At 34.2% G+C, this 15067-nt stretch overlaps 1 protein-coding gene and 1 pseudogene across 1 annotated transcript in view; one reads left to right on the top strand and one right to left on the bottom strand.

The window, feature by feature from the left end:
- Nucleotides 1–11746: 11746 nt before the first annotated feature.
- On the top strand, nt 11747–12693 carry LOC110580233 (annotated as a pseudogene).
- Nucleotides 12694–13888: 1195 nt separating this feature from the next.
- LOC123325300 (olfactory receptor 14K1-like) overlaps nt 13889–15067 on the bottom strand; it is a 44541-nt gene continuing 43362 nt past the window's right edge. Inside the window, exons 2-3 of the mRNA XM_044917037.1 lie at nt 14094–14216; nt 13889–14027 (exon numbers count right to left, since the gene is read on the bottom strand). Of these exons, the coding sequence (XP_044772972.1) occupies nt 13889–14027; nt 14094–14216 (262 nt within the window). The remainder of the gene's footprint in view (nt 14028–14093; nt 14217–15067) is intronic.

Below are 15067 nucleotides of genomic sequence, written 5' to 3'. Positions count from 1 at the left end.
TTTCTTTCTTTCTTTCTTTCTTTCTTTCTTTCTTTCTTTCTTTCTTTCTTTCTTTCTTTCTTTCTTTCTTTTTCTTTACTTCCTTTCTTTAGATTTATTTATTTATTTTGAGAGAGACAGAGTGTGAGTAGGGAGAGGTGCAGAGGGAGAGGGCAAGGGAGCAGTCCTTAAGCAGACTCCCTGCTGAGTATAAAGCCTGATGCAAGGCTTGATCTCAGGACCCTGAAAATAAGACCTGAGCTGAAACCAAGAGTCAGATGCTGTACCAACTGAGCTACCCAGGCAACCCAATTTTTTTCTTTTATTTGTTTGTTTTGGCAAGAATTTTTTTAGAAGCTCATTTTAATTGATTTCTTAAATAATTAACCCCACAATATTGGACTTGCAAATATTCCAATTATAACAATCTTTAGAAGATTTTATAGGCACAGTATAATGTTAACAGAAGTCATTGGAAATCACACAATGACATTTTTAAAAGTTATAAGTTTGCAAAGGAGACCATTTTTACTATGCAGTCCAAACAGAAAAAAAAATATTATTCTCACATATCCAGGAATAGGATAGTTAAAAGAAGACACCGTGTTTTATTCTTACACTTACTATTTATAAATTTTGTGTTTCACAGAAATTGATGAAGGAATTTAATGTACCAAGAATTTGAAAGCAAATTTCAATTTGTTTTCTAAATTTTAATATGTTCTTTTTAATTTATTTCTAAATTTATTTCTCTTTCGGCTTACTTTTATCATTAAATTTCTTTTTTATTAATTTAAATGTACTTCTGGTTTACTTCTGTATACAAATACATTTGCATGGAAATCAGTAATTTTTAAATGATCTTGGTTTTATTCCATTAACTTTCCCTTCAATTTTTCTTACTATCATCACATTCTTTTTTTTTTTAAAGATTTTTATTTTTATTTATTGACAGAGAAAGACACGGGGAGAGAGGGAACACAAGCAGGGGGAGTGGGAGAGGGAGAAGCAGGCTTCCCACGGAGCAGGGAGCCCAAAGTGGGGCTCAATCCCAGGACCCTGGGACCATGACCTGACCAGAAGGCGGACACTTAAAGACTGAGCCACCCAGGCTCTCCTACCATCACATTCTTGAAATTCTTGCAATCTGTCTTCTTTCTATCCATCTCATTTCTCTCATGTTTGTTTTTCTTAAAAACAATTATTTTCCAGATTTAAAATCAATTATGGCATAATTTCTCTATCATTTGACTGTTTACTTCTCTTTCATTTCACTAGTCCATAACCCTAAGTTTCTTCTTTAATTTTCATGTTTCTGATAAAATTGGAAATGATGTGATGCTAGTTTGCTCTAGTCTTGGAACAGTGACCTTGATGATGATAATGGTTTTGATGATGACATGCCTAACTATAGGTCTAAGTGCTTCAGGTGATTTTGCCCATTATTTCTTATATCTCAGAACAGAAATTCTACAAGGTAACTACTACTGATTTTTATATGAAAAACTGGAATCAATAAATGTTAAGAAATGAATCTTAAGTCACTTAGCCAATAATTAGCACTCTAACCATTGAATCTTAACAAGGATGCTATTCTGTATTAACTAAAGACATATTTGGAGGGCTGCCTGGGTGGCTCAGTAGGTTAAGCATTTGCCCTCAGCTCAGATCATGATCTCAGGGTCCTGGGATCAAGTCCTGCATCAGACTCCCTGCTCAGCGGGTAGCCTGCTTCTCTCTCTGCCCTCTGCCTGTCACTCCCCCTACTTGTGCTCTCTCTCTCACTCTCTCAGTCAAATAAATAAAAATCTTAAAAAAAAGACATATTTGGATATTATTCTCACACCATCCAACAGTTTTTGCAAGTTTTATTTTTTGATATTTATATTTAATTGTAAAACAATCATCTCAGCCCTGTAATAAATATCTAACTGCTAACATTTGTTGTATTTTTGTATAAAATATTATTGTTCTTCATTGACTAATGGTTGGAAAAGGAAGACTGTGGTTAACACATATGTTGAAATACTATTTAGAGATAAAATTAAGAAAGTATTTGCATATGCAAAAAGTTGGGCACAAAAATAGAACTACCCTATGATCCAGGAATTGCATTGCAAGGTAATTACCCATAGAATGCATAAATACTAATTAAAAGGGATACATGCACCCTGATGTTTATAGCCACATTATGTACAATAATCAAATTATGGGAACAGTTCAAGAGTCCATTGGCTGAAAATGGATAAAGAAGATGTAAGATACATATATGTATATATAAAAGAATGAAATCCTGTTATTTTCAAATACATGGATGGAGGTAAAGAGTACTATGCTAAGTGAAAAAAGCAATGAGAGAAAGATAAATACCATATGACTTCATTCATATGTGCAGTTAAGAATCAAAGCAAATGAACAAAAGGAAAAAAAAGAGAGAGTGGGGCAAACCAAAAAACAGACTCTTAACTACAGAGAGCAAACTGAGGGTTACCAGAGGGGAGGTGGGGGGGGGATTTGTTAAGTAGGTGATGGGTATTAAGGAGGATACATGTTCTTATGAGCACTAGGTGTTGTATGGAAGTGTTGAATCACTTTATTGTACTCCTGAGATTAATATTACACTGTATGTTAGCTAACTGGAATTTAAACAAAATTTTAAATATACATGGCCCCATATGTTTATTGCAGCATAATTTACAATAGCCAAGCTGTGAACACAGCCCAAATATCCACTGATAAATGGTAAAGAAAATGTGGTGTACGTACACAATGGAATATTCTCATCCATAAAAATGAATGTGATCTTGCCATTTGTCCAACATGGGTGAACCTACAGGGTATTATGCTGAGTGAAATAAATCAAAGACAAGTACCATGCAAATTCACATATATGTGGAATCTAAAGGCAACAACAGCAACAACAACAAATCAATTGAATAAACAAACAAAAAGCATAACTAGACCTATATATACAGAGAACAAACTGATGGTTTTCAGAGGGGAGGGTGGTGAGGGGATGGGAAAATTGGTACAGAGGAGTGGGAGATACAGGCTTCCAGTTAGGGAATAAATAAATCACGGGGGATAAAGTTTCAGCATAGCACATGTAATCAGTGGTATCATAATCATGTTTTATGGTGACGGATGATAGCTACAATTGTGGGGAGGAATGCATAATGCATAGACTTGTTGAAGAAGTATGATGCACACCTGAATCTGATGTAGTATTGTTTATTACGTATACTTCAAAAAAAAAAACAGAACTATTTTAAAAATCTCTATTTCAGTGCATATAAACTTAATACCTAAAAAAAAATTAATTACCTCTAACACCTCAGTACTTTACAATACATCTGTTGTGGGAGGAAGATCTTTCCTTCTACTTCCAAATTACTGAAGTATAATTGTACTTTCAGCAATTCCATAATAACAACCAGTCATATGATATGTCAAATATTGGTTCACAAAGATACAAGATGAACTTCACTAATGTTTCCTCTGAGCTAAAGGTCAGGTCATAGCAATAATTTCTTCCAAAAGTGTGTGCTTTTCTGTTGAAGGAAATAGATGAAGAAAGGAATTACAACAAAGGATGCATATTCTTTTGATCAGAAAAAAATATGAAGACTTGTAGTATAATTTTAAAAATATTTAAAATTTAGTAAAAGAATACTTTGGAACTGCTATCTTGTTAACTCATAGTAAAAATAGATACTGTTCAAATTTTTCTATTAATTCTAAATTAAAGCATTTTAATAAAATTCTAATTAATATTTTATTAGCAGCTTCACATGATCTTAATATTGCTTATAAACAGCATCTGAATTTGAAAATGAAATAGTCAAGTAAATAATAACAATTATTAGAACCACCTTTAACTGTCTTGTTACTATTTAGAATCTAATTGGCATGGATATTCAAATCAGTAGCAAAGAAATATTTATCTGATAAATTCTGCAGCATGATTCAGTTAATGTGTTCCAACCACACAAAGAATTAATATCCTTCAAATGTAATCAGGATTGAAAAGTTTAAAAAAAAACTGAAACAAATTAAATTAATATATATTGAGAACACAGTATACTTAATACTTAACTGTAATTTTGAGAGTAAAATAATGCAAAGACAATATAGAAAAACATTTTATATTTTATTATATTAAGATGAACAATAGGTATTCATCTATTATGTTCCAAACAACATTATATTATTTTAATGGTGTTCTATACCGGGGCGCCTGGGTGGCTCAGAGGGTCAAGCATCGGCCTTCGGCTCAGGTCATGATCTCAGGGTCCTCGGATCGAGCCCCGCATCGGGCTCCCTGCTCGGCAGGGAGCCTGCTTCTCCCTCTCCCTCTACTGCTCCCCCTGCTTGTGCTCTCTCGCTCTGTCAAATAAATAAATAAAATCTTTATTTAAAAAATGGTGTTCTATACAAAATTCTCAAAAATCATATGCACATCTATTGTCAGATATTTGCCATCTTTGATGGCATACTTTTTAATATTTATATATTGATACTAGTTAATATTTATATATTGATTTGTTAAGCATGATAATTTATTAATACTGCATGTATTAATAAAATTATAAGAGATGATTCATTAATAATACTTTAAAATTGTACATTTCTAAATAAATCTATTTTAAATAAATGATAATAAACTAACAACCATATAAAATTTATATTTTATTCATAAGTATATAATTTTCCACATCTCCAAATATAACTGACAGAAATAAAAATTTTCTTTTTTAAAATTTCCAGTTATGTCTTTTATTCTTCTGCTTGCTTACTTCATAGCTCTTCATACTACAGTATTGATTAGAACTTGTGGATTGGCATTATTTTTGAAAATAGAGAAATTCTGGTGCTGACCCTGAAGAAGTAAGCCAACATGCATTCTACACCTGCAAGGAAATAAATCTGCTAACAGCAACATAGTTTTGGAAGAGGATCCTGGGCTACAAATGGGAACTCAGCCTGGCCAATACGTTGAGTTCAGCCTTGTGAAACCTGGAGCATAGGACATAACTAAGCTGTGTGCACACTTCTAACCCATGGAAAACACTTATTTATGATTTTATATATTTGTGGTCTAAGCCATTAGTTTATGGTAATTTGTTAGGCTTTACTAAATATATACAGTATATAATCTCTGATTTCTGTTTAATTAAAAGTTGTATCACAACCTAAATTTCCTGTATCTTAATATTATGTCATTTTTTAGGGAGGTCAGACTTACTAGTTTACTTTGATAATCCTATTTACTAATACTTTTGTAACATTCTCTTTTTTTTGTGGTCCCAGATTTATAACAACATAACAACAACATAACATAACAGTAAATAAATGGCTGAGTTGCCAAATTGAATTTTTTCCATCATAGTGATAACACATGAATATTCTTTTTTCTTTCTTTCTTTCCTTTTTCTTTATTATGTTGTTAGCCAGCCTACAGCATATAGTACATCATTAGTTTTTGATGTAATGTTCAATGATCCATTAGTTGTTTATAACACCCAGTGCTCATCATAAAACTTTGGCAAAACTCATGAATATTAAAAATGAGAGAAACATATACCCCTATATATAGGAATCAAGATGTGACGACAATGCAATATCTTAAAAATAGAATAAGAGAATTCTTATGTGTTGCTCTCATTTTTAATCTTGCCTAGTTTTGCCAAAGTTTTATTATGTTTTTTACGGTTTTAAGTCATTGCTTTTTATTTATATTTATTTATTTAATTTTTAAAAAATTTATTTATAAAAATAAATTAATTTGTTTAATTTTGCATATAAGACCCAGTGCTCATTGGCTTTTAAAATTTTCTTTATGTTATTTCTGTTTTCCCAGTTAATTATTTTCCATTCTTACATTTATAATTTTCCTTTGAAACTAAAAGTATTCTTTATTGCTGAGATGAAGGTCAATAATATTCAGCCTTTGGTATTGATACACTTTTATATTTTTTAAACATTTTATCTATTTATTTGAGAAAGAGCATGAGAGCACATGAGAGAGAACATGAGAGGGGGTAAAGGAAGAGGGAGAGGGAGAAGTAGACTTGCACTAAGCAGGGAGCCCAACAAGGGGCTGAATCCCAGGACCTTGGGATGATGACCCAAGCCAAACGTAGATGCTCAACCAACTGAGACTCCCAGGTGCCCCTGGTATTAATAAGATTTTAAAGCAATAATTATATGCACCCTCTAAGTAGTTCTATATAACAGTGCTTAATACCAATCAATTCAAATGTCATAATTTTATTATATCGTCTTGACTTTTAGTGTTAATGAAAACATATTTATTCACTTTATATATAGATATAAATATGACAGAATCATAGAGATATATGATAGATAGATGATAGATACATGATAGGTAGATAGATAATACATACATACAATACATACATACATACAATACATACAACACACTGCAAAAATTTAATTTAGAAAAGTTTATTTATTATTTATTTATTTATTATTTGAAAGAGAGAAGGAGAGAGAGAGAAAGGACATAAGCAGGGAGAGGGAAAGAGGAAGGGAGAGAAAGATCTTAAGCAAACTCAGTGCTGAGAGCAGAGCCCAAGGTGGGACTGAATCTCATGACCCTGAGACCCTGACCTCAGTTGAAATCAGGAGTTTGATGCCTAACCAACTGAGCCACCCAGGCTCCCCTTAAATTTTGATTTTTTTTATCATCTATATGTTTCTGAACATTTTTTATTGCAGAAGGTTTCTATGTTTTCATTTGTTTCAAGCATATTTATAATTTGTTTTTTAATCATTTTTCTGGTGACTGAGTTAAGTACTTTGTCACATAATTCTAACATTTCCATCATTTTATTGTTGACAACTCTTTATTGTCTTTTCTCAGTTTGGGAATTTTCATTGTTATTTGTATGAGGAGTGAGTTGTTCTTTTAAAACTGGACATCTAAATTATAATAGTATAAGATACATGTGTCTTCTGTAAATCTTGTGTTTTAGCAGAACTCCTCTGCTATTGGTCTGTTGGGTAAAATGGCTACCTTGTTCTTTTTTTATTATTATTATGTTATGTTAATCACCATACATTACATCATTAGGTTTTGATGTAGTGTTCCATGATTCATTGTTTGCGTATAACACCCAGTGCTCCATGAGGAACGTGCCCTCCTCAGTACCCACCACCAGGCTAACCCATCCCCCCACCCCCCTCCCCTCTAGAACCCTCAGTTTGTTTTTCAGAGTCCATCATCTCTCATGGTTCCTTGTTCTTGATAGTTGAAAGTAGAAACCTTCATTATCTGTTTGATCTCTATTAACATCTGGATGAGGGTGGAAGGTGATGCTTATTAATACTGGGAAGGAAGTTTCAGGGAGTATATATTGTATATATATGTTAATAATGATATCACCTAGTTGAAAGTGTTATTGTGGGGTAGAAATGGGACTGAGTATACCATTCAATGTACTCAGAGGACTGCCTGGCACATATTTAAGTTTGACCAATATAACTATGTATTTAAGTGATAAATCCAGTTTATAAATAAAATTTTCTTAGAATTCATGACATTCAATGACTTCATTTTATAATGGAAAGAACTAGGGCCAGAGAGTGAAAGGAAACATACTAAGCTAAGCACATTGATTATAATGCTTATTGAAAAAATGGTATATTTGTGTCTGTTTCAATTATATAATCCTGACTCCATGTTTCCCTTCAATTTTTATCAAGTGAATTTAGTTTTTATACATTTTAATACTGTCACAATTAGGACATCAGCAAAATCATTAGAGAAATTATTATATCTGTATCACAAATGTTCAAGTTTAAGAAATATTTTAAATCAAAGCAGATTTTACAAGTGTGGAGAAAACAATACACAGTACTATAAATATAGATCATAAACAAAACTAATTAAAACCAAATTTCTTTGCACCCTCAAAAACATATAGAAGCTTAATATTTAGCTTGTCATATAATTTAGAACATATAAATTCATTCCTTCTTGATTAAAATCTAATGTTAAATAAAGTGCACTGGACTCTATCTGTTGTTTTTCCTTCTTGCAGAGGCCCAGTAGTATATTTCCAATGACCTGGGAAAAGACATCTCTCAAAAGCAAGAGTATGAGGTGTCAGATATTCATGCCAGGTCTAAATGCCACTGATTAATCCCGGTTAATATGTTTTCATACAGAAATACACTCATAGTCCTGAAGGGACTCTTGCTTCTCTGTAGATCCATAGTTTTCCCAAAGGGTGATGCACAACAAATTGAAAAGTATTTTATGCTCTTTGAAAATATAAGAGGAAGACTTCAGACAAGATGATCATCATTAATTTCTCCCTCATAGTATGAACAGCAGAAAAACTATCAAGAAAAGGAAGACATTGGGAATCAACAGAAACCTAGAATTTTGAATCATAGCAGGTAAGATGAACCCCAGGAATTCATAAATTTGTAGGAACATAAATGGGTGAAAAATCCTTTATGGGCTACATATGAACAGAAAGGTACAAAAAATGTTTTTCTCTATGAAAACTTGGATTTCAATAAGTAGTTATTCATGCAAGTAGAGTATTTATGTATATGCATATATATGTATGTATACATTTATTTTGAAGTATACACTTTAATTGCTTCAAAATGACCTGAATTAGACAGGAAGCCACCGTAGTAAGGGTCATGATCTTTGTCTACAGAGCACTACCTATGAGGCGTTATGTCTGATCCAGGTTCCATAAAAATGATTATCCCAATGGACATCATTAAGAATCAAAGGTATGTATTATCTTCTTAACATGGGCATGAAACTAAATTTAAATCATATTTATAATAACACAAAGAAAACCTCATTAAGCATCTTCACCAGAAATCTCAGATCTAAAAAAAAACAAAAAACACTGATGGTTCAATTATATAGAGAGTAAAACATAGTAATTTAAAACAAAACTACATAGCAAAGAGAGAAATCTATTTCATTGAATTTTTAAAACTCCCTAAGCCTATATTATCTTGTACAATATGGTGATAACACCAGTATTTAATGGAGTATGTTGATGTAGGGTGCAAATAGGATCAAACTATAATACTCAAAGTAATAAGATAAAGCCTGGCACACCCTTGAATTTGATTAATATTATTATGTACTATAAGCAATAAACCCAGTTTAGAGATGAAAGTTTCACTGGAAACATAAATCCAATCTCTCCATTTTGTGGTGGAAAGGACTAGGATCAGAGAGTAAAAAACAAATGTCCTCAATGAGAAAATAAGTTAATTACAGTGCTTGTTGGAAAAATGTATTCTTTGGTCCTGTTTCAATTATTCCATCCTGACTTCATGCTTTCCTTTAACTTTTGTCAATTGCATTTCATTTTTAGTCATTGCAATATGGGTGACAAACAAGACATTGGAAGACACATTAGAAAAATATTTTTTGTCTATATCACAAAAATTCAGATTCCAAATGTGTTGTCTCAGAAGATAGTTCCAGGGCAATTTTTTAAAAAAATGTGCAAAGTTCTGACTTTTAGGGGAATTCCAAAAAGTAATTATAAAATGATACTGTATTTCTTGAAGATATTGTAAAAACTTACTAACCTCTTACTCAACAATGCAGTCTGGCTGGCAAAGAGTCACTCGATTAATATTACAGTGAAAATCTTCAGGTTTCGCTGCTTTGCCAAACACCAGAGCAGACACTTGACTCCTTCAATCTCAACTCTTCATCAGCTTCAAGGAAATCATCCATAAGACATATTAGTTGAAATTAGTCTTTACATCAAATTCTACAGTTATGATATATGCAGTCATAATATATTTATGATATGTCTCAATAAAATAAAAATATAGTAATCCTTACATGAAGACATAAATTACTAAATGCCTTGATAGCCTTCTTGGTTTGAACTATAAGTCAATTTTCTAACATTCATATTGATGCCACAATTATAATATGAGCCTTCTAAATGTGCTACTGTCTCATCTAGAATGGTTGTTTACTCCTCTCTTTCAAGAATTTGAGAGGACGGGGCGCCTGCGTGGCTCAGTCAGTTAAGCGTCTGCCTTCAGCTCAGGTCATGATCCCAGGGTCCTGGGATCGAGCCCCCATCAGGCTCCCTGCTCAGCGAGGAGCCTGCTTCTCTCTCTCCCACTCCCCCTGCTTGTGGTCCCTCCCTCGCTGTGTCTCTCTCTGTCACATAAATAAATAAAAATCTTTAAAATAAAATAAAAAAATAATTTGAGAAGGCTTGACATATTGGATAGAATTCAGTTGAGATCCTCTTCTTTTAAGAATTAGTAAAAATTGACATTTTGTAGAAAATGACAAATTGTCTACAGCTAAATTTCTTGTATATTAGTAAATATTAATTAATTATTAATAAGCATTAGTAATTATTAATTATTCTGTATAGCTTTTATAAGATATTTCCTACATGTTATTTTTCTTTTTCTTTTCTTTTTTTAAAGATTTTATTTATTTATTTGAGACAGAGAGAATGAGAGACAGAGAGCATGAGAGGGAGGAGGGTCAGAGGGAGAAGCAGACTCCCTGCCGAGCAGGGAGCCCGATGCAGGACTCGATCCAGGGACTCCAGGATCATGACCTGAGCCGAAGGCAGTCGCTTAACCAACTGAGCCACCCAGGCGCCCCCTACATGTTATTTTTCAAAGATACTATAACTTATCATTGAAGGAAGCATTTCTGCCAGTGATGCTATTCCTCATTGTTCTGTTTATATTTATCATTTTCACTTTATTCTCAACCACTTTTCTCTAAAGTTTGTTCCTATCTTGACCCAAAAAACATTGGATATATAGCCTGGGAATGAATGTGTGTACAAGATTGTGTGAGCGTGCATGAACACATGTGGGAGAGTAGATATATGAGCAGCCACTGGGTAGGAAAGGTGGACCTTTCCCCCATATTCCATATCCTTCTCTCTTTTTTCATCTATAACTATTACTTTTTTCATGGTAATGACATAAGTCCATATTTATTAATTCTCTGTCCACATTTTTGCATCTCCTTTCTGTTATACATTTCATTTTTATTCTTTAGTGTAATGTCTTTAATCATATAATGAAATGAAAATTTTTACTTACTTCTTGTAGATAAAGGTAATGTGTCTAAAACCAAACTCTTTTACAAAAATATTCAGTGACTACCTTCTATTATTTGAAATGATTTGAAAATTTATTCAGTGTACTTAAGATTTTATTTAGAATACTGAACTAATACTTCAGGATATATTTTATAAAGATACATGTTTCATCATAAACATACGACTCATAAATGAAAGGCTTTTCCTATTCTTTCTTCCTAGTCTTCCTGATCTGCTCACTTAACATACATCGAATTCAGACACATATTAGGAGTGGCATAGTGAAGAAGTCATAAACCCTAACATGCATGTCAGGGGAGTAAAACTGTGCATTTCTTATAAACACAAAATAGATGAATTCTTACATAAAAACATTCTTGGAAAGGAGAAAGACTTAACAAGAACCTGATGTTGTCTTTTTTTTTAAAGATTTTATTTATTTATTTAACAGAGAGAGACATAGCGAGAGCAGGAACACAAGCAGGGGGAGTGGGAGAGGGAGAAGCAGACTCCCAGCTGAGCAGGGAGCCTGATGCGGGGCTTGATCCCAGGACCCTGGGATCATGACCTGAGCCGAAGGCAGACGCTTAACGACTGAGCCACCCAGGCGCCTGAACCTGATGTTGTCTTTACTCTCCTTTGTCCAACATAGACTGGAAAACATGACCAACCAGTCAGCAGGGATGGAATTCTTCCTCATGGTATTCTCTGATACCAGAGAGCTCCAGGTTTTACATGGCTTTCTGTTTTTGCTTATTTACCTGGTGACTCTTATGGGAAATCTCATTATTGTCCTGACCACTCTGGATTATTGTCTTCACACCCCCATGTACTTCTTCCTGAAGAATTTATCACTTTTTGATGCCTGCCTCATTTCCATCACACTTCCAAAATTATCCTGAACTCTTTATCCCACAGTGACACCATTTCTTTCTCAGGATGCATATTACAGGTATTGTTAGTCATTCACTTTTCTGGGTCTGAGCTTTTCCTTCTAACTGCCATGTCCTATGACTGCTATGTGGCCATCTGTCACCCACTGCACTATGATGTCAGCATGAACAGGAGAGTCTGTGTGAGGATGACAGCTGCCTCCTGGTCTCTTGGGAGTATCTTTGGGGTCTTATATTCAGCTGGTACTTTCTCTTTATCTTTCTGTGGCTCCAGAAAATTTCCTCAGTTTTTCTGTGATGTCCCCTCCCTACTGAAGATCTCTTGATCAAAGTCTTATGTCATCATTGATATTAGTGAGGCAATTGGGGTTATGTATGCACTTTTCTGTTTAGTGTCCATTGGCTTTTCATATATGTACATTTTCAGTACAGTGCTGAGAATGCCATCATTCCAAGGGTGGTCAAAAGCCTTTTCCACTTGCACACCACATGTCATAGTTGTAACAACATTTACTGTGACAGGCACCATTGCCTATCTGAAGCCAGTCCCTGATTCTCCACATCTTGTGGATTTTTTGGTGTCTGTGTTCTATTCTGTGTTGCCTCCATCTTTGAACCCCATAATATACAGCCTAAGGAACAAGGAAATCAAAGCAGCTGTGAAGAGGTTTCTATGGAAACTAAGTCATTATACATTCTATGGGGAAAAACAATAAAACTAGAATATATAAAGCTAAATTCCATATATATATATATATATATATATATAATCTAGGGTGGACATCGATATCCTATATAATAAAATATTCACTTTATTTAAAAGTGCTAGGATAAAGTTGACATATTCATGCTTATTAATAAACATTCATTAACTCAGAGTCTCCAAGAATAGCATATTCATTACCTAGTATCTGTGCATGTAAATTGTTTCAGAAATACTACGACAGTTTTTCAGATGGCTTACTGAAGATGTCCATGTACTACTTTTTTTGAATATGTAAATAGATTACTTTACATGACATACAGGAACTCAGAAGATGTAATTCAATTAATGAGCATGAGATGAGGTGCTTATCTTAGACTATCCAAGGAGCCCTAATCTAATCATAAAGTGGAATATTTCCAGACTTGTTAGAGGGAGATGTGTCTATGGAAGTGTGGTCTTCCATTGTTGGATTTGTAGATGGAAGGTGGTCATGAGCCAATATATAGACAGAGGCAGCCTCTGGAGACTGGAAAATGCAGGAACAGATAGTTCACTGGAGACGCAAGAGAAGAATGCAGCCATACCAACCACATCCTTATTTTAGCCCAGTGCGGTTGGTGTTGGATTTCTAAATTACAGCACTTTAAAACAAAACATGCTATTAAACCACAGAATTTGTGAAAATTTGCTACAGAAGAAACAGAAATTTAACAAAAGCATTAAATGCTTGTCTTCTTGAGTATCTCTTAAATGAGAATTTCTTTAGAATAGATGTGGAGACTCTGAAACTAAAGGTCTTAATTAAGGGTAAAAAATAATTAAAAAATCAGACATATATCAAAATATTTATAATTTTGCAGAATAATTCAGATTCTTTTACTCTTTATCCACTAGATTTTATCCACTACCATTTTTATTTTATACAAAAAATATCTATCTATATAAACAAATAAATAAATAAACTTAGATATCTTAATATTTAGCTTTAGTATTATTAATTTGGATTTTTAATAGCTTATTAAAATTAGACTTAATTTTATTACTTCTTAAATTAGTTTAAAACATTCAATTACTTGTGTTTCTTCAACTAGGAAAGTGTTTAATTCCTATGTGGTATTTGTTGTTGAGACTCAGTATATGAAGATTATCTGCTGCCAACTGTAGAGCTACCTGTGTGTGGAGGGAGCCCAGTGTGTTGGGGAAAGCTAGCAGAATATGGTAGGACGGGCCGCACCATGAGTGCCAAGGACAAGGTGGTGGTCCAGCACTCCAAGATAATCAACAAAAACATTCAGAATGACAGCAAGAAGGTGGCACAGGAGCTGAAGTTGCTGCTTTTGGGTGCTAAGGAGTCAGGGAAGAGAACCATTGTCAAACAGATGAAGATCATCCATGAGGATAGCTACTCACAAGAGTAATGCTGGCAATACCATGCAGTCCTCTACATCATCACCATCTAGTCCATCATGGCCATTGTCCAAGCTTTGGGCAATCTGCAGATTAACTTTGCCAACCCCTCCTTCACAGATGAGGCTAGGGGCCAACAAGTATGACTAGGCAGGCAGCTACATCCAGAATAAGTCTGAGGAACTGAACAAGTGCAAGGATACCAAGGTGATCTATACACACCCCGCCTGGACTACTGACACTAAGAACATGCAGTTGGTGTTTGATGCTCTCACCAGCTTCATCATCAAGAACAACTTGAAGGACTGCAGCCTCTTCTGAGGGCCAGTGGGCTCTCACAAGATGAGACAGCACCAACTCTGCTCCCACAACCCCTGAGGAAAATGGGGGCAAGAGGACTAGGCTCCCCAAGTGGCCCCAACCCACATTGGCCACCTTCCCCCTTTCTTCTTTCTGTTTATGGGTCCTCAACCCTTCCCTCAGCTCCAGAGACTCAGGAGAGGAGCTGATACAGTCTCTCTGTTTCAAGTCAGCCCTTGGTTCAGATGCTGGTGCTGGGAATGGCCATGGTAACCCCTTCCTGGTCATCTGTTCTGGTTTTAACCATTGTCTTTTTCTGTGATGGGGTTGGGGAACACACGCTGAATCTCCCAAAGCCTGTGGCTGGAGGGACATGTACTTCACCTTGGGACTCCTGGCTTTGCTAAATACCAGCCCCTGACTCACCCCAAGTCCAATGTTTATAGAGAACCTCTTGCCTTCCACCTCTCCCGGGCTCCAGGTCTACAAAGGACAAAGCAAAAGAAGCATGAGAGGCCACTATTCCTGGAGACTACTTGTTCATTTTTGTAGCTTAATAATAAAATAAAATAAAATAAAATAAAATAAAATAAAATAAAATAATAAAATAAAATAAAATAAAATAAAATAAAATAAAATAAAATAAAATAAAATAAAATAAAATAAAATAAAATAAA

The sequence above is a fragment of the Neomonachus schauinslandi genome, chromosome 7 (genome assembly GCF_002201575.2).
Source record: "Neomonachus schauinslandi chromosome 7, ASM220157v2, whole genome shotgun sequence".
Lineage (NCBI taxonomy): Eukaryota > Metazoa > Chordata > Mammalia > Carnivora > Phocidae > Neomonachus > Neomonachus schauinslandi.
This window is presented reverse-complemented; position numbering and strand designations above follow the sequence as displayed.